The following is a 20,155-nucleotide window of genomic DNA, read 5'->3' on the forward strand; positions in this document are numbered from 1 at the left end:
CAAAGCGAGACCCTGTCTCAAAACACACAAAATCAGGGGACAAGGAAACAAAACAAGGCTTGATAGTCAGGCCTAGTTGTGGGGACAAATGCCATAGGTCTGGTTTGCAGCTTTTTGGGGTCCTGAATGAGAGAACAGGCCCCTCCCCCTTTTCACGACGGTGTGTGCATACGCACACTCACTTCTGTATCCAGTTTCAGAGGTTCTCAGACCTGAGGTCCACTATGGACTCCTCCGCTACCCCCGGGTTGCAAGGTCCCTAAGCCATTGAAGAATCTGAGAGAGGCACAAGTCCACCCTAACCTTTGGCAGGACTGTCTGTCCTGCTGCCAGAGGGATTACCGAGAAAGGAAATCTTGTCCTGGACTCTTCAAGTGGGGTGAGTGAGCTCCGGGGTATAAGCTAGTCCTTCCCTTCAGGCTGAAAGCTAGAGAGGATAGTAGTAAGTTGGCCTTCTGCTGTCCTACTCTAGGGCTGGGTCCAAAGAGCGCTTTACTCCGTGAAGACAGGCCACTGTGTGGATAGAGACAACATACATAGAAACATGCATCGGAGGCCGGGTGAGGTGGCTCACGCCTGTAATCCCAACACTTTGGGAGATCGAGGCGGGCAGATCACTTGAGGTCAGGAGTTCGAGACCAGCCTGGCCAACATAGTGAAACCCGCTAAAAATACAAAAATTAGCTGGGCTTAGTGGCGCACGTCTGTACGCCCAGCTACTCGGGAGGCTGAGGCAGGAGAATCAATCACTTGAACCTGGGAGGCAGAGGTTGCAGTGAGCCGAGATCGCGCCACTGCACACCAGCCTGGGCGACAGAGTGAGACTGTCTCAAAAAAAAAACCAAAAAAACAAAAAAACATGCAACGGACTCAAAGATGCACACATCAAAACTATGTACGCGCACACAGACTCTGTTACAGAGGTACAGACACAAAAAGGTACCGATGTAAAAGCACAAAGGCAGGCCCAGCTACACTCCCGTCAACAAACCACGGAACCTAAATTCAGACTTGGTGGAGCGCAAAACCTCGCAGCCTCAGGGGCACTCTCGCCGGGGGCGGGACCAGAAGGGGGTGGGGCCTCTCAGGTCGAGGCGGGGTTAAGGGTCATAAGGCGGAGGCGCGCCCAAGATGGCGGCCTCCACGTGCGACATGTTCTCCTTCTGCGTGGGCGTGGCGGGCCGCGCCCGGGTCTCCGTGGAAGTCCGTTTCGTGAGCAGCGCCAAGGTGAGGTCGGGGCGGGTCCTGCCGGGAGCCTCAGCCCAGTCCGGCCATGGAGACAGCCCCGCAGGACTCCATACCCGGAGCCCAGAGAGTTCTGTGCTGCTCGGACGCTACGGCCCGGCCCCTGCTCGCGGCCCGGGGGCTCCCAGTCTGTCCCCGCGCGCAGGCTCGTGGCGCGGTCACGCGATAGACTCGGGTCTCCGGAGTCTCCGTGCGCATTTCCTCCCAGCGGAATCCGGCCAGCCCGCCGGACGCCCTGCTGTGGCTGCTCGGGGCAGGGCTAGGGGGCTTTGCTGCTGGGTCCCTGGAACGGTGGGCGGGGACGTGCTGGGCAGAGAGAACTGAGGTATAAAAGAGTGGGTCCTCGCGAACTTAATGTGTGAGATTTGGGTGAGGGGATGAGGAGAGAGGCCAAGACCCTTTACGAAGGTCCTTGGAGTGCTGAGGAATTTGGACCAGAGTCCAAAGGCCGTGGGGGCATTGGGAGAGTTTTTAGCAGGAAGGTGACATGATTTTGTCGTTTTTATTGTGTTCCAAAAGTTCATTGTAGAAAAAATAGAAAATGCATGTAAGGAAAGAAAATATAAAAATCACTCATACTTCTATACTTGTGCAAACGTGTACGTTAAAATTACATTTTTAGAAACTGCTTTTTGATGCAGCAGTGAATCTTTCGATATCAAGCCTATTTCTACATATTAATTTTTAAGAGCTGAGTGGTAGCTTCTTCCATGAGAGGGCCACAGTTCACTCAACCAACCCGTTATTAATGGACCCTTTATTGTTGTATGGTATTTTTCATCCCCGGAGTCAAAAGTCTTAGAGCTCATTTTCTCTGCAAACATCCTTTTGTTTTGTCCAGCAGTGTTTTTTTCCTAGTTATCTTTGCCTGTTGATATGTGCAAAATTATATTTGTTCTCATTTACGTTTCTTTGGTTACTAGTGAGGTTGAATAATTTATCCTGTGTAGTGGCTGTGTGTATCGTTGGTTCTTGCCCAAGATGTAAGACCTCTAGTTGTCTGTCATCTGCTCTCAGCGTCATCATATTGATCTAGTTTCCCAGCTCAGCCTTCTTTGCCCCCTTTCTGCTCCAGAGGTATCTGGAGCACTCTGCTCCTTCCCTGGTAACTCAGCTTCCCCACATCCTTGGTCTCCTTACCTGTTCGTATGTCCATCTCCGTAGTCTCTAGTGCTCCTGGGTGGCCACAGTTTGAAGGTGTCTCAGTTCCATCATTCTTGGTTTGCAGTGATATTCTTCACCTTTTTATTCATTAGCCCCCAGTCTCTCAACCCCTTCCTTTCTTCATTTCTTCCCTCTCACTTCATCACTTCAGCCACTCTCCTTGCACAGTTTTCCTGTCCCAGGCTTCTATCAAGGCCCCAGCCGATCGCCCTCTCCTTGCCTACATCTGATCTGCTGCTGGAGAAAATAACATACCTGCCTGGACTTGGTAACAGCATGGATTATCCTGGGCTTTTTGCTTCTCTATTCAAATGAGATTGATTTGTGATTTTTTTCTCTGTGTTATTTTCCTGAAGTTACCACATGAGGGTTATACGTGGGTTTTTTTGGTAAAACAGAAAAGCTTGCTGTGTTTTCTGTCATTACATTGTTTAAATAGCATGAATATTATTTATTCTTTAAAGGTTTGACAGAATTGGGTCATGAAACTATATAGACCAGGGGCCTCAAGTGGGAGTAGTTTTTGACTAGTTTTTATTGCTTCTGTGCATTCTTTATTGCTATTGCAAAAGGAATGACTTTTCAAAAATTTATCAACTTTTATGCCAGAGACATGACCAATCGGAACAGAAACCTCACCAGGTCCAGTGGAAGCCAGCTGGATTACCATACTGGTGCACTAGCTGGGTAGCAGCATGGCTTATTGTGGGCTTTCTTATTTTAATCAAGATTTTAAAATCTACTACATAGTCTGCCCGGGCATGGTGGCTCATTCCTGTAATTCCAGCGCTTTCGGAGGCCGAGGTGGGCTGATCACTTGAGGTCAGGAGTTCAAGACCAGTCTGGCCAACATGGTGAAACCCTGTCTCTACTAAAAATACAAAAATTAGGCCGGGCGCGGTGGCTCACGCCTGTAATCCCAGCACTTTGGGAGGCCGAGGTGGGCGGATCGCTTGAACTTGATGTCAGGAGTTCGAGACCAGCCTGACCAACATGGTGAAACCCCATCTCTACTAAAAATACAAAAATTAGCTGGGCGTGGTGGTGCACGCCTGTAATCCCAGCTACCTGAGGCCAAGGCACGAGAATTGCTTGAACCCGGGAGGCAGAGGTTGCAGTGAGCTGAGGTCGTGCTACTGCACTCCAGCCTGGGCAACAGAGAGAGACTCCATCTCAAAAAAAAAAAAAAAGTCTATTACATAGTCTTAGAGTTTTGCACTTTTTTTTTTTTATAGAGATGGGGTCTTGCTATGTTGCCCAGGCTGGTCTCGAACTCCGGGGCTCAAGCGATCCTTCATCCTCGCGTCCCAAAGTGCTAGATTTACAGGCGTGAGCCACCATACCCAGCCTGCACGATTTTTTCTTAAAACTTTTTTTTCAAATTGGAGGTATGTATGGTTTGTCCCCTTTCCATTCAGGTTCAGTGCTCTCCAACCTTCTTTTTTTTTGAGATGGAGTCTCACTCTGTCGCCCAGGCTGTAGTGCAGTAGTGCAATCTTGGCTCACTGCAACCTCTGCCTCCTGGGTTCAAGTGATTCTCCTGCCTCAGCCTTCCGAGTAGCTGGGACTACAGGCGAACACCACCATGTACAGCTAATTTTTGTATTTTTAGTAGAGACAGGGTTTCACCATATTGGTCAGGCTGATCTTGAACTCTTGACCTCATGATCCGTCAGCCTTAGCCTCCCAAAGTGCTGGGATTACAAGCATAAGCCACTGCACCCAGCCCAACCTTAATATTATGAGTTAGAGCTCTGTTTTCCTTGAAATATGCTCATCAGTTTTGGGAATGACTTTATAAAGGAACAACTCTGATTCTTTTCTCTTTGTTTTGATTACTGAATATTTTCTGCATTTAGACCTTCACAAAGAGGGAGATCCATATTTGTACAATATTGAAATTTGAGATTGTCAGAAATAATGTGAGTCCCTGTTCATATTGTCTTGTCCCATAGAGGAAGGCCAAATTTTCAGTTTGCTAGATTGGGACGGGATACAAGGCATGGGGGGAAGGGCTTCCAGGAAGCCAGGCGAGGGTGTGCCCAGGGCTTTGCCTCCTGGTTTTGTTTCACCTGTCCCATTCTACTGTGAGATAGAGCTTCCAGAGTTGTTCACAAGGTTGAGATTTTTCGCTCTGAGTTTGAGAGGCAACCCTATCTGGCCTTCTAAGCAGGCAGGGAGCTACCTGGGAGGCAACACTGACAGGTCATTTTGCTTTGGTGTCAAGCATTTTTTTCCTCTCCTTTTGTTGTGGCAGCTCAGTGTTGACAGGGCTCCACACGTCTTCTTTGAGTAGTGGGAGTATGTGCCCAGTAAGGCCAGTAACTGCCTGGGTTCTGAAGCCATGTGCTGAGTCCTTTTGCACATTTGAGAGATGGCAGTTCAGAGGTTGTTTTCTCATCCTTCATCCTTTACATGATGTATGTAGTGTTTCAGACCAGTGCTTCTCAAACTAACATGCATATGAATCACCTGGGCATCTTGTTACGATGCAGATTCTGATTCAGCAGGTCTGGGGTGGGGCCCAAGAGTCTGCATTTCTAACAGAGTCCTAGGTGATGCCCATGTTGCCAGCCCCTGTACCTCTCATTGAGTAGGAAGAAGCTAGAGCTCATAAGGTCCATTCATCTGTGCTATATCGTTACACCCTGGAAACTACCTTGTAGGTATTATTATAATGCTCACTTTTCAAACGGGAAACAGATGTAAAGTGAAGCAGTTGGCTCAAAGGTTCACAGCAAGTTAATGTTAGGACTGGTACTAGTATTAGCTCCTTTCTTTCAGTGCAACCCCCAAGGACTTGTTGGATGCCAGGCACTGTGCTAGGTGCTGTGGGTATTCAGCTGACCAAGGAAGAGGGCACATTCTCCCCCAAACAAGGCTTCCCTGTCCCATGGTGTAGGATTTCTCTGCAACCCTGTGTAGCAACACCACTGCCAGGATCCTGGAGTGGCATGTGGCTGACTCAGAGATGAGTGCCCTGCCTTTACCAGCTCCTGGTACTGGAGGCCCCAGCCTGCTATAAGCCTTGGCCTTGCTCTGGCCATACTCAGAAAAATTCTCTGAGTAATCTGAGATGGCTGCCATGGTGGCTTCCTCCCTGTTCCAGGCCTTCTGCTCTGAATGGACTGAAAGGGATGCAACTGAAAATAAGTTAGAGCTGTATTTCCAGAGGAGAAAGTTATGGAGGGTGCTGATCACTCTCCATGGACTCACAGAGGCAGAGGCCTCTCCTAAGAGTGAGGCATGTGGGAGTGAGGCTGGACGGCCTCCTGGAAGCTCTTGGAGCTATGTCTTCTGTTCCTTCTTACGGCCATCCTATTCCTCTGCCCTCTTAGGGAAAGGGGCTGTTTGCCACCCAGCTGATCCGGAAGGGGGAGACCATCTTCGTAGAACGGCCCCTGGTGGCTGCACAGTTTCTCTGGAATGCACTTTATCGCTACCGAGGTGAGTACATCTCTCCTACTCCTCATGGCCCAGTCACCTTTGTGCATGGAAGTGAGCTGCAAAAATCCCTACTGGCTGACGTCTCTGGAACTCTGGGTGTTGGGAGGAAATGCTGTCTTCCATTGAAGGACTGTGCCTGAGAACCACGCCTCTGTCCAGTCTCAGGTGTTTGAGGCTTATTCCTGTGGTGGGAGGCTCTTCAGATGTGCTCCCTGAGGGAGCGCAGCAGGACTCAGGCGAGTTTGATTCCATGGTATGAGGGACGTCATGCTGAAGGCCCAGTGCCAAAGTGGAGTCCTCCACCAAGAGGAGGCTACATGGCCCTTGTTCAAAGAAGGCTGAGTTAGGGGTGAGCACAAGTAGGATGCCCTTAGCTTTGCTGGCCACATGCTTTTTTCACATTTTTCTTTTTTTGGGGTCGGTGGGAGGGGGACGGAGTTTTGCTCTTGTCGCCCAGGCTAAAGTGCAGTGGTGTGATCTCGGCTCTCTGCAACCTCTGTCTCCCAGGTTCAAGCAATTCTCCTGCCTCAGCCTCCCAAGTAGCTGGGATTACAGGCACGCACAACCATGTCTGGCTAATTTTTGCATTTTTAGTAGAAACGGGGTTTCAACATGTTGGCTAGGCTGGTTTTGAACTCCTAACCTCAGGTGCTTCACTTGCCTTGGCCTCCCAAAGTGCTGGGATTACAGGCATGAGCCACCGTGCCCGACCCACGCATTTCTTAAGCTAGAGACACACAATGAAAGGAGGGTCAGTTGGCCCCAGAGTATGGGAAAAGCCCAGTTTCGGGATGGTAGGGGAGCCCCACAGAGTGAGTCTGATTAAGAAGCAGGGAGAGTTAGACAATAAGGGCCAGGAGGTCCTTGAGAGGGAGGAAGGGATCATCTACCTTGGGATGCACATGAAATAAATTCATTCATTCATTCATGCATGCATGTAATTATTCATTTACTCACTTCCCAAACTTTTATGAAACACTAGAATGGTGCCTGGCACATAGCAGGTGCTCCATAGGGCTGTGAAAGGGATAGATGTGGCCTCTGCTCTCAAGACATTGTTGTGTCTGGCTCTCACCCTCAGCCTGTGACCACTGCCTTCGGGCACTGGAGAAGGCAGAAGAGAATGCCCAGAGGCTGACCGGGAAACCAGGCCAGGTTCTGCCTCACCCAGAGCTGTGCACTGTGCGCAAGGACCTCCACCAGAACTGTCCCCATTGCCGAGTGAGTATTCTTGGGGAGTGTACCTGGAAGGGGGTGGGTGAGGGAGGCCTTCGCTGGAGTCCTCAGTGGGGAGACAGGAGCAACGACAGACCTGGTCATGGCCCTTGAAAACTACAATGTAGGATAAGATGTTGAAAAGGCTTGGTTATTGTTCCAGTTTCATCCTCCCTCGCACAGTTACATTGTCTGGAAAATGGGCTTGGTGGGAGCCTAGGTGTGCCTTTCACATGTCCCCAGAGCACCCTGTGTTTTCTCTTCTCATAATACATCTGAGCTACAGCTCAGGGGCTATTTGTGGAAGGAATGCAGTTAGAGGAGGTGATCCTAGGGCCAGATCCTAGGGTACTGACCTCTATCCCACCTAACAGGTGATGTACTGCAGTGCAGAATGTCGGCTGGCAGCCACTGAGCAATACCACCAGGTCCTGTGCCCAGGCCCCTCCCAGGATGACCCCTTGCATCCTCTCAATAAGCTTCAGGAGGCATGGAGGTAGGTCTCTTTTCCTCTCTTCTTTGCTTTATCCTTTCCTCCCTGGTTGCCTGCCTGGGCTCATCAGGTGTTGCCGTCTTTCTGAAGTTACAATTCCCTGGATTTTTCTTCCTTTCTTAGGGTTAAACAGAAGTCACATAACCCTATCCCCTGCTTTTAATCTGGGCTGTCAGTCCTTCTGTCCTTAGCATTTAACACTCTCCCAGAAAGAGCCCCATTAAGCCAATAGGGATGCAAAGTCTTGCCTAAGTCCTTGTCTATGACTTTCTTGGTAATTGACGGAATTGGTAGGAAGTTTTCTCTGTACCAGTCAGACTTGGCTTTTCTGAGCTCAGCTACTAGGGAGAGAATTTCTAAGCCAATCTTTCTTCTCTTTCCCCAGGAGTATTCACTACCCACCTGAGACTGCAAGCATCATGTTGATGGCCAGGATGGTGGCCACAGTGAAGCAGGTGAGTCCACCCAACCCTCTCAGGGAAGCTGACTGTGGCCCCATTCAACCTTTGGTCTCAGTCTTTTCCTCACCTCAAAGCCCTAGCTTGGATGCAGAGTTCTTCCTGGCCTTCCCAAAGGAGAGTTCCTTGCTATGTAAAACCTTAGGAATGCGCTAAACATAGGCATAGGGAGTGGAGAGCTCATTTTGCCTGTAGTCTTTTTTTTTTTTTTTTAACTTAAAGACCAGTGTGATAGTATGCCTGTAGTTTCTGATATAGAAGATGCCTTGTGCAGTAGCAGTTCATGCATTTGATTTATAAGCACCACTTTTTCAGGATTGTGTCTTACATAAAGCGAGAGAAGCCACTCTAACCGCCCTTCTATTAATATTGTTCCTCAGCCTCTTTCTCCTGTTTTCCAAGTGTTGTTGAATTGGCTGTCTCGGCTCCAACTGCGGAAATGGTTGGGGGTGGGCAGCATTGGGAGGAAGCCTCAGGCAGAGGAAGGGCCCCTATAAGTTCCTATGTGGTGGTATTTCCCAGGTGGGCGGGAGTGTCAGTGAGAAGGTGGGTGTCTGTGACCCTTAAGTATGTTTGTTCACTGCAGGCGAAGGACAAGGACTGTTGGATCAGACTCTTTTCCCAGTTCTGTAACAAAACAGCCAATGAAGAGGAGGAAATTGTCCACAAACTTCTGGGAGACAAATTCAAGGTTATTATTCTCCCATGGCCTGTCTCCTTCCCTCCCCAAATATCCTAGGATGTCTCTGGCCATCTGTGGGGAGCACCATATTCGATCACTTCTGAGCTACAGGAAGGAGTTAGAACTTGGGTCCAGAAATCGATTCAGAGGACTTACGTTCCTGCCAGTGTTTACTTCATGACCTCATGTGGACCTACAGTTGGGAAGTGGGGTGACGACAGAGGAAGGGTGTGTCGGATGCCCTGCCCTGAAAGTGCTCCCTAACTGGTGTTAGAAGGCAGGACTCGTCATAGGATAGCAGTGGGCAAATCAGGTAGAATGGAGACTGGAGGGTTGTGGGGCCACAGAATCAGAGAGCAGTGTGAAACTGCCCATGTCCTGAGTGCCCATTCACAATCAAACAGTATGGGTCCTCACTGAGGACAGCAGACTTCCCTGCAGGAGCTGCCTGAGGATGGAGGCAGGTGTGTACAAGGTTTGCATCTGGGGTGGTCCCTGTTGCACTGAACTTATAGGAAGGGAGTGGGACAGCCCAGCTGGTCTGGAGGCCAGGTCAAGGGAGATTTGACGGTGGTGGTGTGGATAGACATTTCAGGCTGCCTCAGCCTTGCTGGTACAAGTGCTGGAAAATGGAGAGAAATTGGGTTTGCCACCCCGGGTTGGAACAGGCCGGCAGACTGCCAAAGCTCTTTGGAGGTAGACTCTGTGGCCTTCCTTTGCCCCTACGGAAAGCTCAGTCTACAGAGCTGGCCCTTTTTCCTTCCCTCCCCTAGTCGCCTGGGCCCTGCCTGGGTGCTAATGGGAAATCCTCAGGGATACAAGTCTCTCCCTGCTTCCCCTAAACCAGGGCCAACTGGAACTTCTGCGGAGACTCTTCACAGAGGCCCTCTATGAGGAAGCAGTCAGCCAGGTGAGTGAGGAGAGGGTGGGACCAGTGGCCTCCTTGTTACTCCAGCTCTCCAGGAGCAACCAGGTCATCATCTCCTACAGGGACAGCTGAGCCAAAGCCAACTTGGTCTTCTGGAGTTGGGACGAGCCTGACTCACAGAAGGCTTCCCGAACAGGGAGTCCAATTGGAAGAAAAGCCAGTGGCTGTAATGAGCGCTCATCTCTTTTTTCCCCCAACAGTGGTTCACTCCAGATGGATTCCGGTCTCTCTTTGCCCTTGTTGGGACCAATGGCCAAGGAATCGGGACCAGGTTAGAATGTTCCAGAGCTGTTGAAGTTACTCTCAGGGGTGGGAAACTGATTGAGGAAGGTAGCCACAGTTCCTTTCAAGACTGGGATGGGGTAGGGTGGGACTCTGGACAGATCACTGAACTGGATATAGTGGTGGGAATCAGAATGAGGCATTGGAATCTGTTTTGGGGAGCCTCTGTTGGGGAAGATGGGCCCCCACCTGGAGAATGAAATGGGGTGGGGATGGGAGACCCTTCTTCCTGGGCTTAACTTGCCTGGAGGTGGAGAGCCCTGTGACCTGGGCTTCCGCCTCCCCAACCATGGGCTGCCTGGGACTCCCAGCTCCCTAAGCCAGTGGGTCCATGCCTGTGACGCTCTGGAGTTGAAGCCTCAGGACCGTGAGCAGCTTGACACCTTCATTGACCAGCTGTACAAGGACATCGAGGCAGGTTGGTGAGATAGGGCCTTGGCCTCACCCAACCATGGCGACATCCCCAGTCAGATGGTGGACACGAAGTCTTTCCCCAGGGTGCTCTGAATTAATGGTAGGGGAAGGTAATCCCTTTGTGCCTGTGGGGAGCTTCAGATCTGTCCACAGGGCACACAGGTGAGAAACAGCCCCAAGATGTATCCAGAGGCTTGATGCTGGGAGGAGGGGGTGCTGGATAAATAGGATGTCTTGTAGACAGAAAAGCAAGGCTTCTGTCTTGGAGAGGCAAGTTTAGGTAAGATGGTAGGGACTGATGCCTTAGTGTGGTGGGGTTGCAGGACTGTGGAGACAGTGCCTGTCCTTGTAAGCCTCGTTTCCTTTTCCTGCCTTTAAAAATGGGTAGAATAATGTCTGTGTATTACTGTCTTACAGCAACTGGAGAGTTTCTTAACTGTGAAGGATCTGGCCTCTTTGTGCTTCAGAGCTGCTGTGAGTCATGGTGTTGAGGAGGGATGGTCCCAGGTGCTTCTGCCTTTGCCAGGTGGCCTTGCAGCCACAGTTTATCTTTCTCAGTTGGCCCTTTCTAGGCTGGTAGGGTTGAGTCTGGGAACCCCATTAGGTTTGAGCTCCCACAGGAATTCCCCTGGGCCTTTTTGTTCTATCATTTTTTTCATTTGTTCATCCAACTGTTTGTGCTATAATACCTGCTTATATATAAAACCTTACAGTAGGCCAGGCCCTGTACTAAGGCAGGCACAGAGCTCTGATTCTTGCAAAGGGATGCATGGGCTTTGCACCATTACTGCCTTGTGAGATTTGGGAGTACTGGGAGCCCAGGCTAGAGGGCGAGTCTCATCAGCACCTGATGAGGAGGGGCAGATTCAGCTCAGACAACTGCCTTTTCCAGACCTCAGCTTCCCACCCCCTGGTTTCCTCACTGCAAACTCCTCCTCCCAGGCTCCAGGGCCACTCTACCCGCCCAAACTGGATTCTCAGAGGGCTTGTGTCAGCTGTTACTAGATGTCCAATAGCAGGCAGAACTGACTTAAGTGGTCTGGAGTGGGTATTCCTTCAGAGCCCTGTCCCTCCCTTTGTGAGACAGTGGGAACAAGACTGAGAATGAAGTTGGCCAGTCACAGCGGGTTGGAGTGGGAGTGCTGTGGAGTTCATTTGTGCTGTGCTATATGGTCTTCAGGAAAGAACACTGGATGCAGAGTCTGGAAACTTGGGTTCTAAAACGTGCTCAGCCTTGGCAGGGATGAACAAGCAAGAAAGGACCCAGTGCTCTGCAGAATTGAGGCTATTATTTTTTTTAGTTAATAATCCTCATTATCTGCCTCTTATGATCCAGGCAACCACAGTTGTGTGCCCAATGCAGAGACCTCCTTTCCAGAAAACAACTTCCTTTTGCATGTCACTGCTCTGGAGGATATTAAGCCAGGAGAGGTGAGGGGGACCAGGAACCGTCAGGATGGGTGGGCAGTGGGCCTTGGAAGTTCTCTGCAGGGATCAGGAGCAACAGTGGCTAGAGTACCTTGAAATTCAGGCTGTTGGGTGGAATCCCCACATACCTTAGGGTCTGAGTCTTTCAGCTCATGGTTATGTTCTAACCCTACCTCACTTTTTCGAAATATGACTCCAGAAAGCCTCAGGACAGTGTTTAGCCTCAGGACCTATGTGCTCAGATTCTTGTCCCCAGCTATCTTTTGGTCAAATGCAGATATGTAGTTTCTAAGAAAGCAGGAGATAGCTCTTTGTGGGTTTAGGGTCTTGTCTGTTAGTGCAGGCACAGTGGCTGGTTGAATCTTCTTCAGGGCAAGTAGCATCATACCAAGACCTCTGATCCCAGCTGCAGACCTTGGCCATTGACCGGCTTTCACCACGGCCCGAGGCTAACCACAGTCTCCTCTGTCTCAGGCACAGGCTGTTGGAGTCTTTTAGTGGCCTGCCTACTGAAGGCACTGGGAACTGGATGAGGGCAGCCAGCCCCTTCACTGAAGGGCAACGCAAGCCTGGCTCCTAGAGATGGGGCAGTGGTTGGAGATAGGATAGGTGTTGGGGAGGCCCTTATGCCGTTTAAAAGAGCACAGACCATCAGACTGCACTTCTCTGCCCTACAGGAAATTTGTATCAGCTACTTGGACTGCTGTCAGCGGGAGCGCAGCCGCCACAGCCGCCACAAGATCCTCAGGTGCCAGCTGGGGACATGGTTGTGCAGCTGGGCTCTGGGGTCCTCTATCCCATAGCTCCCTGACTTTTCCCCCTCACCATCCCCCACCGCTGCAGGGAGAACTATTTGTTTGTCTGTTCCTGTCCCAAATGCCTGGCAGAGGCTGATGAACCCAATGTGACCTCAGAAGAGGAAGAGGAAGAAGAGGAGGAGGAGGAAGGAGAGCCAGAAGATGCAGAGCTGGGGGATGAGATGACTGATGTGTGATGTTGCCCTGCCCAGAAAGGGCCCTGCCCTAGACCCTGCCAGAAGAGGGGGCTCTTCCCCCAGAGAAGTGGCTTGGAGGGAACTTCCCACTCCCATTGCCTGCTTTCCCCATTCCAGCCCTCTCTGCTAGAGGGTAGGACAGAGCCTGGATCTCTGGCCCCAACCCCCACCAGACCTCATGCCCTGGACACTGCTGCTGAGTTGGCTCAGACTCTGCACTGGCACTGAGCCTTTCACAACTGGCCTCCCCTTGAGGTTCCTCCACTCTAGGGTTTGAGGGGCTGGAATCAGGGCCAGGGCCTAACAGTGTTTTTTCCCCTTGGCCCCACAGCCCATACTCACCCCTTCACCTGAGGCTCCTCCCCTTTCAACTTGCTGATTTCGAGGGGTAAATCTGAGACCGAGTTCATTGAAGCAGAGACGCGAGGTGGTGAGGCGTCCTCACCTCCCCGCACCACAGCTGTGGCTAGTAAGGCAACTGCTTGACCACTGGCCCAGCAAGGAGAGGCGAGCAGGAGGATCTGGGCCTCCTGAGCCCCTTCCCTGAGGCTGTCTCCTGGGAATGCTGGACAGGGGGATTACTCCCCCCACCCACACCCCCATTTGGACATCTGGGGAAGTGGAGATTAACCCCTTCCCCAGACTCCAGAATCTTTGTAACTCGTGCCTTGCCTCTCAGGACCTGGCACAGTGGCTGGCCTTATGAAGTATGGAAAAGGCCTCTGCCTTCCTCAGGAGGGACACGTAGGGGGTCATCACCCTTTCTCCCACCTGCTTCCCAATGAGCACTCAGCAGCATGGCTGAGAGCTGGGGCTTGACAGGCCTGTGCTCCTTAGATTAGGATGCTCTGGTATTCCTGGGGCCAGTTAAAATGGGTCAGTGAGGGGCTCTCCTGGCTTCAATCTCCATCTTTAGGGTCTCCACAGAGGAACATTGAAGTCTTCCAGAAACCTTGAGGAGCTGGGCTAGATACTTGGAGAGTAGCCCTGTCTTGTCCCCTCCTACCCCCAGATTAGTACCACCCCTCTCACTCTTGGGTTGGATGCTATGGGAATTACAACCCATCACTCCCATTGCCTCCCTTTCCTGGAGGAGCCTGCTGCATTCTGCTGAGGGATCCCAGAGAGGGCAGGTGCCCACCCCACAGGCCCTTTCCTGGACCATGGAGCCACGTGGAACCTGTCTGGCCCTTTACCCATTGGGTTCTTACTCCTTCACAACGGTCAGCACTCCTCTCCCAACCCCCCTGCCCACTGTTCTCAATAAAATGTGAGTGGTGACAGGCCTCTGCAGGAATGCTTTGTGGCAAGTGGCTGGGCAGGCTGCCCCGGGCGTGCAGCAGTCACAGGTGGGTGCAAAGGGGTACCGATTAGACCGGGTAATGGTAGGAGATGGGAGCTCCAGGCTCACCAGCTTGGGCTCACCTCTGCTCTTATTTACACTCTGCTATGCAAATGTTCTAATGCCCAAGAGCAAGGGTCCTCTTAGGTCCAGTTTGGGTGGTTTTAAAATTTTGAGACAGGGTCTCACCTTGTCACCCAGGCTGGCGTGCAGCAATGCAATCATAGCTCACTACAGCCTTGAACTCCTGGGCCCAAGTGATCCTCCCACCTCCGCCTCCTGAGTAGCTGGGACTATAGGCTCACGCCACCACACCCAGCTAATTTTTAATTTTTCTGTAGAAATGGGGTCTTGCTATGTTGTTGCCGAGGCTGGTCTTGAATTCTTGGCCTCAAGTGATCCTCCCACCTCGGCCTCCCAAAGTGCTGGGATTACAGGCATGGGCCACCATGCCTAGCCCTGAGGTCCAGTTTGGACCCCCAGTTCCAGGCTGTAAGATGAGTCTTCTGAGGGGCTGAACTCTGGCTTCCCAGGGCTTCCTTGGCTCCTAGCAGGAAGCTGTGCTGGGATCTAAGACTAGCAGTCTGAGCACTGGTCCCAAATGACCTGGGCCAGTCACTGTCCTCTGTGGGTGTTTCCTTTCCTCAGAACGACAGTATGGGACAAGATGAGTGAGTTTGAAGGTCCTGCCCACCCATGTGCTCTTATTCTAGGACACAGTTGCAACCCTGTGAGAAGCTTTATTGCTAAAAAGTCAGTGAAGGTTTATTGAGTCCCCAAACACCAGCTCTTTAAACCACTCCAACAACTGCTGTGAAGGTCACTGTGCAGAGACCCTGGGTAGGGGAGGCTGGAGCCAGGTGAGTGTGACAGGTCACAGATGGCTCTCAGGCCACCTGCCTTCAGCTCCTTTTCTTTCAGGTTCTAGCCAGAAGCCCTGGGGCCTGTCTCTTGCCTCTTCTTGTAGCATGAGATACCCTTGGGGGCCCTGGGAAAGGGAAGGCCGGTGGTGTGGCTTCCCTTTCAGCCTAGCAATGCCCAAACCCTTCTCCTCTACCTGGCTCCACTTGTCCCCAAATGCTATGCCCAAATTCCAAGTAGCAAAATTCCTGGGTTTCCCCTTCCCAGCTCAGAGTCACTTATGGCTGGAATGTGGGACAAACTCTTCTACCAGAAGGTCCAGGGCGGTTGCAGCAGCTCAAAGGTGGGGATGCTGGTGACATTGACTGGGATGGAAATGATAGCCCATGGCAGCCCATGTTGTTCCAGAGAGCGGCGGATCATGTAGCTGGGAGGGCATGAAGAGAGGTGGTGATGGTCACTTTCTTGGTACCCCATCATGCCCCACTGTCCCCATCAACCTGGGAGTTCCAAAGCCCAAGAACTTTTTTTGCCCTCCAACTGAAGCACCCCAAGTTTGAGGCCTGCAAGAAGGGACTGGTGATTATCCCTGACCCAGTCATGGCGCCCAGCCTGGTGCTGATAAAGCCAGAGGCAAGAAGCCCTCACCCATCTCGGCCGAGCAGGAAGAGGGCAGGGATGTCAGCTGTGCGCTGGGTACTGTCCTGGATCATCTCCACGTAGAAGCTGTCATTGTCAACCGCGTTGTCAGAGATGATCACTGCCCGCCCGCCGTGCTCCTGGACCACCCGAGTCTTGGAGAGGAAGGAGCAGCCCCTGGAAGAAGTGGTGATAAGACCAAAGGAAAGACAGGTCCTAGCTCCGCCTTCCCCAGACCATTACCCTGGGAGTATAGAAGGCAGACTATGAAGAATTTGTTATAAAGTCTCATAAGTAAATAGCTAAAAGCATGGATAATTTAAATACATTTCTTTTTTTTTTTTTGGAGACAGGGTTTTGCTCTGTTGCCCAGGCTGTAGTGCAGTGATGCAGTGATGTGATCTCGGCTCACTGCAGCCTTAACGTGGGGTCAAGCAATCCTCTCACTTCAGCCTCCTGAGTAGCTGGGACCACAGGTGTGCACCACCGTGCCCAGCTAATTTTTGTATTTTTTGTACAGACAGGGTTTCTCCATGTTGCCCAGGCTAGACATTTCTTAAAGACCCTTAAAAAGATGAAATTTTCAAAAACAGCTCTTTCAAAGCACTACCACCAATAATCCCAGAATCTGCCCTATGCCTGCCCACTCCTTACCCCCTCTCCACCAGAGCAATCTGGTCCTGGATGAAGAAACCGTTGCTGAGTTCCCCGCAGGCCTCTGGAGGTTCAGCGGGGACAAGGTGAATCTGCTCATACCTTGTGTGCTGAAAAACATTTAACATTTGGACAGGTGAGAGTGTAATGAGACACACCTGCTTTAGGACTGGGCTGACAATCCCATCTTATTGGCACCTTATAAAGTGTGAAGGAAACATGGAGTGGTTTCTGTATTGCCAGACACTTAAACATTTTTACTTAATTCTCGCAAAGGCCTATCTGGTTGTCCTACACCACCCTACCCTTCCATGAGATAGGCAGGGGAGTTTGTTGTAGATCCAGAGAGAAGAAATGACGTGCCTTAAGTCACGTAGTTCAGAGGTAGAGCTGGCAGAGGAAGCTGGTGCTCTTGGCTTTTCACTTCATGTCCCCTAAAAAGACAACTTGTCCCTCCATGGTGCCTAGGTTTATATTATACTCAGGGGAGTAGCTGGAAGAGCTTCCTTTCTGTGCTGCAGCTCATGGAAGGCAGAGCTGATTCTGCACCCTTCCCTGTCCCAGCACTCAGGTGGGATGAGAGGGTCACTGCAGCTCAGTGAGGGGAAGGGGGAGGTTGAGGATCAGAGATCGGGGCCTCCCTTAACTTACAAAGATACCACCAAAGTCCTTGGCAGGTGTGGCTGTGAAGATGTATCGAATGTCCCCAGGACTCAGCACTTGAAAGTACAAATAATCATGGATACGGAAGCCTGAAGGATAAAGAGTACAGGTAAGAAGCCTCCCAGGAACAAGCTGGTTCAGGTTCAGATCCCAGACCCTGTGTCTTCAGCTGGGCTGGCTATAGTCTGGGCTCAGGGTCCTGGCTTCAGCCAACGGGGTCCACTAGTGGCGGGGTTGGGGGCTAGATCTCTGTCCTGGGGAGGATAGAGTTGATGCAGAGTCAGTAACCCCAGAGGTTTATATCAGCTGCTGCTGCTTACACAGTAAGCCAGGAAAACTGAGAGCTCCAGGGTTAGTATTTTTGCTCTGAAGACCTGGGAGTTTCAGGGTAGAGATGTAGTGGCCTGCGTACAAAGCAATTCTCACTAAAATTTAAAAATTGACTTTCTGGTCCCACTGCCATCCCCTTAAGTCTAGTCACTATCATCTCTTGTCCTGACAGCTCAGCTTCTTACCTGGCCTCCCTGCCTCCATTCTTGCTCCCCAAGCAACAACCAGAAATTGAAAACAGCAATTACGAGCACATCACCATACCTAGGGTTTCAATACCTTTCAATAATTGCCCTTTGCATTTAAAATTTAAACTCTTTTTAAACCATGGCCTACAAGACCCTGTTTGCTGTGGCCCCTGGCCACTCTTCCAACCTCATCTCCTCCATCCTGTGTTCGAGCTACACTGGCCTTTCAGTTTCTTCACTTCTCTGGGTCTTTCTACAGGCTGTTCCCTGAGCCTGGAAGGCCCCCTACTCCCACCCCACCCTACTTCCACCCCTTTACCTGATTCTTTCCTAGTCATCCTTCAGGTCATACCTTAAATGTCACTTCCTCAGAGAAAGCTTCTGCCTCGTGATTGCCTTCCCATACCTATTCAAATGTACTTTTTAATAAATGGGGACTTTCAACATAATTTGTAAATATACAGCTTTCATAACTTTTCCTTTTTTTGAGACAGGGTCTCACTTTATCACCCAGGCTGGAGTGCAATGGCGCGATCTCGCCTCACAGCAACCACCACCTCCCAGGCTCAAGCGATTCTCATGCCTCAGCCTCCCAAATAGCTGGGACTACAGGTGTGCGCCACCATGCCTGGCTAATTGTTTTTGTATTTTTTAGTAGAGACAGGGTTTCGCCATGTTGCCCAGGCTGATTTTTTTTTTCATTTTTTAAATAGGAATGGGGTCTCACCTTGGTGCCAGGGCTTGTGATCCTCCCACCTTGGCTTACCAAAGTCCTGGGATTACAGGCGTGAGCTACCGCACCTGCCCTGGATTCATAATTTTTAAATATCTGCCTCTTCCACTTTGTAACTTCATTCAATGAAGAATCCCCAGTGTCTTGCATAGTGGCTACAATACAGGGATAGCCCTATAAACTTTCCTGAATGAATGAACAACTATATCTAGCTCCATAGCACCGAGGAAGATAATTTCCAGACAACTAGATTTTTCTGGGGCATAGGATCTTCTCCTCAGCATAAGTTTAATGTTGTACCTGGACTTGAGTCCCTGGTTTCCTTAAACCAGAGAGACTGCGGAATGTTGAAGGATGAAAACTGCTGTCATGGGCGGGCGCGGTGGTTCACGCCTGTAATCCCAGCACTTTGGGAGGCCGAGGCGGGCAGATCACGAGGTCAGGAGATCGAGACCATCCTGGCTAACACGGTGAAACCCCCGTCTCTACTAAAAATACAAAAAAAGTAGCTGGGCGTGGTGGTGGGCGCCTGTAGTCCCAGCTACTCGGGAGGCTGAGGCAGGAGAATGGCATGAATCCAGGAGGTGGAGCTTGCAGTGAGCCGAGATCGCGCCACTGCACTCCAGCCTGGGCAACAGAGCAAGACTCTGTCTCAAAAAAAAAAAAAAAAAGAAAAGAAAAGAAAAAAAAGAAAACTGTTGTCAACAAGTCCATTGGTCTATCAACAAACTACCAAGTCACTACTGTGTACCAAGGATGGGCAAGGATGGGACTGATTAAGGCTTTAGCTGTCTTTGTTTACTGCCCAAATCACAGCCATCAGTTAGAGGTCCCATGGCTTGGCACTGGGCTATACAGTTCTGGGAGTGGGGACTCCCACTCAGATACAAATACACCCCCAGAAAGCCTTCCTGGACTAGCGTCAAACTCACTCCCTCCTCCCCAACCCTTGCTTGCCTTTGCGTGTGCCTATTTGTGTAAGTTGTGGGTATACGTATGTGCTCACTTATGTGCATAGATGTATACATTTATGTGCTTGTGTAGGTGTAAATGGTTTGTGTGTGCCCACGTGTAGGAACGTGTGCTCTTGTACATGTGGATGCTCACATATATATCTCCAGCCTGTAGTATCTTTCCTTAGCTGTCCCTTCTGGTCGCACCCTAAGTCACCTGGGTCGGCGCTAGTGGGCGGGGAGGGGCGAGTGGGGAGATCTGCTTTGTCGTGGGAAGCTGAGGACTCAGAGCTTCAGCCTCAGGCTGCGCCCACTTTATGTCCCTGGACCACCACCCACTTATTCCGGCCGCCCGCTCCCAAACCTGTCCTGCTCTGAACTCGCAGGGTCCCCAAGGTGACCCTTGGCCCCCAACCCGAGACGCGCGCAAGCTGGACAGCCAGCCCCGCCCTGCAACGCAGTCCCACCCGTTGCCGCTCACCGTGGGCCGCGACGCACGCGGGGAGCCAGAGCACGAGACAACACCAGCCCGCGGCGCCGGGGACCATCTCCAGGGCCCGGCCCGGCGCCGCGTTTCCTCCAGCCGCGCGTCGCTCGCCGGACTTTAGCCTGACAGCTGCTCCGGCCTCCCGCCCACATACCCGCTCTCGCCGCGGGCTGGACAACAGGAACGAGGCTCAAGGCTGATTGGCTCTGACGCCTGCTCATGTAGCCACACTTTCCGCCTTTGCGCCTTAGCCTACTTCCTATTGGTCGAGAGAAGTGGAGCCGGGGGCTGATTGGCTTAAATTCTTAACAGCTACAGCCGGCCCTCGCGTCAGCCCCGCCCCAGCATTTCTCAGTTCGGACTCGACTCTCCCGGTCCTCGCTGGCGGTGGGTGGGCCGGAGAGGACGAGCACTGGAGGTATACCCGCAGCCGGACTTGCTTCAGCTGCCGATAGTCGAGGCCGTCAGGCCTTGCGGTCTCGGTCCTGTCCACTCCAAGGCCGCCTCGCTTGACGACGATTAGCCTTCTCCCAGCTGCGCTTCCCTCCTCCCCAC

At 51.4% G+C, this 20,155-nt stretch overlaps 2 protein-coding genes across 2 annotated transcripts; one reads left to right on the forward strand and one right to left on the reverse strand.

Moving 5' to 3' along the window:
• Positions 1–1,086: 1,086 nt before the first annotated feature.
• On the forward strand, positions 1,087–14,036 carry SMYD5 (SMYD family member 5). Its single transcript, XM_003262548.3, has 13 exons — positions 1,087–1,227; positions 5,748–5,856; positions 6,938–7,077; positions 7,446–7,567; positions 7,950–8,019; positions 8,609–8,713; positions 9,552–9,614; positions 9,833–9,903; positions 10,226–10,332; positions 10,746–10,802; positions 11,665–11,759; positions 12,434–12,504; positions 12,600–14,036. Exons 1-13 carry the CDS (start codon positions 1,132–1,134, stop codon positions 12,748–12,750), a joined length of 1,257 nt encoding a protein of 418 aa, XP_003262596.1. The 5' UTR covers positions 1,087–1,131; the 3' UTR covers positions 12,751–14,036.
• A 776-nt stretch (positions 14,037–14,812) lies between these two features.
• PRADC1 (protease associated domain containing 1) lies at positions 14,813–20,134 on the reverse strand. Its single transcript, XM_003262551.4, has 5 exons — positions 19,595–20,134; positions 16,898–16,998; positions 16,247–16,356; positions 15,602–15,769; positions 14,813–15,380 (listed from the first exon to the last, which is right to left on the reverse strand). Exons 1-5 carry the CDS (start codon positions 19,659–19,661, stop codon positions 15,260–15,262), a joined length of 567 nt encoding a protein of 188 aa, XP_003262599.1. The 5' UTR covers positions 19,662–20,134; the 3' UTR covers positions 14,813–15,259.
• Between the last annotated feature and the right edge of the window lie 21 nt (positions 20,135–20,155).

The sequence above is a fragment of the Nomascus leucogenys genome, chromosome 14 (assembly GCF_006542625.1).
Source record: "Nomascus leucogenys isolate Asia chromosome 14, Asia_NLE_v1, whole genome shotgun sequence".
Classification (NCBI taxonomy): domain Eukaryota; kingdom Metazoa; phylum Chordata; class Mammalia; order Primates; family Hylobatidae; genus Nomascus; species Nomascus leucogenys.

Excerpts from the sequence above, each read along its gene's own strand:
- PRADC1 (XM_003262551.4), bottom strand. The coding sequence starts at position 19,661 with ATGGTCCCCGGCGCCGCGGGCTGGTGTTGTCTCGTGCTCTGGCTCCCC. Across the intron at positions 16,357-16,897 it reads AGGACTTTGGTGGTATCTTT|CACACAAGGTATGAGCAGAT; the intron begins GTAAGTTAAGGG and ends AATGTTTTTCAG. Across the intron at positions 15,770-16,246 it reads ATTGCTCTGGTGGAGAGGGG|GGGCTGCTCCTTCCTCTCCA; the intron begins GTAAGGAGTGGG and ends CACTTCTTCCAG.
- SMYD5 (XM_003262548.3), top strand. The coding sequence starts at position 1,132 with ATGGCGGCCTCCACGTGCGACATGTTCTCCTTCTGCGTGGGCGTGGCG. Across the intron at positions 7,568-7,949 it reads AAGCTTCAGGAGGCATGGAG|GAGTATTCACTACCCACCTG; the intron begins GTAGGTCTCTTT and ends CTCTTTCCCCAG. Across the intron at positions 12,505-12,599 it reads AGCCGCCACAAGATCCTCAG|GGAGAACTATTTGTTTGTCT; the intron begins GTGCCAGCTGGG and ends CCACCGCTGCAG.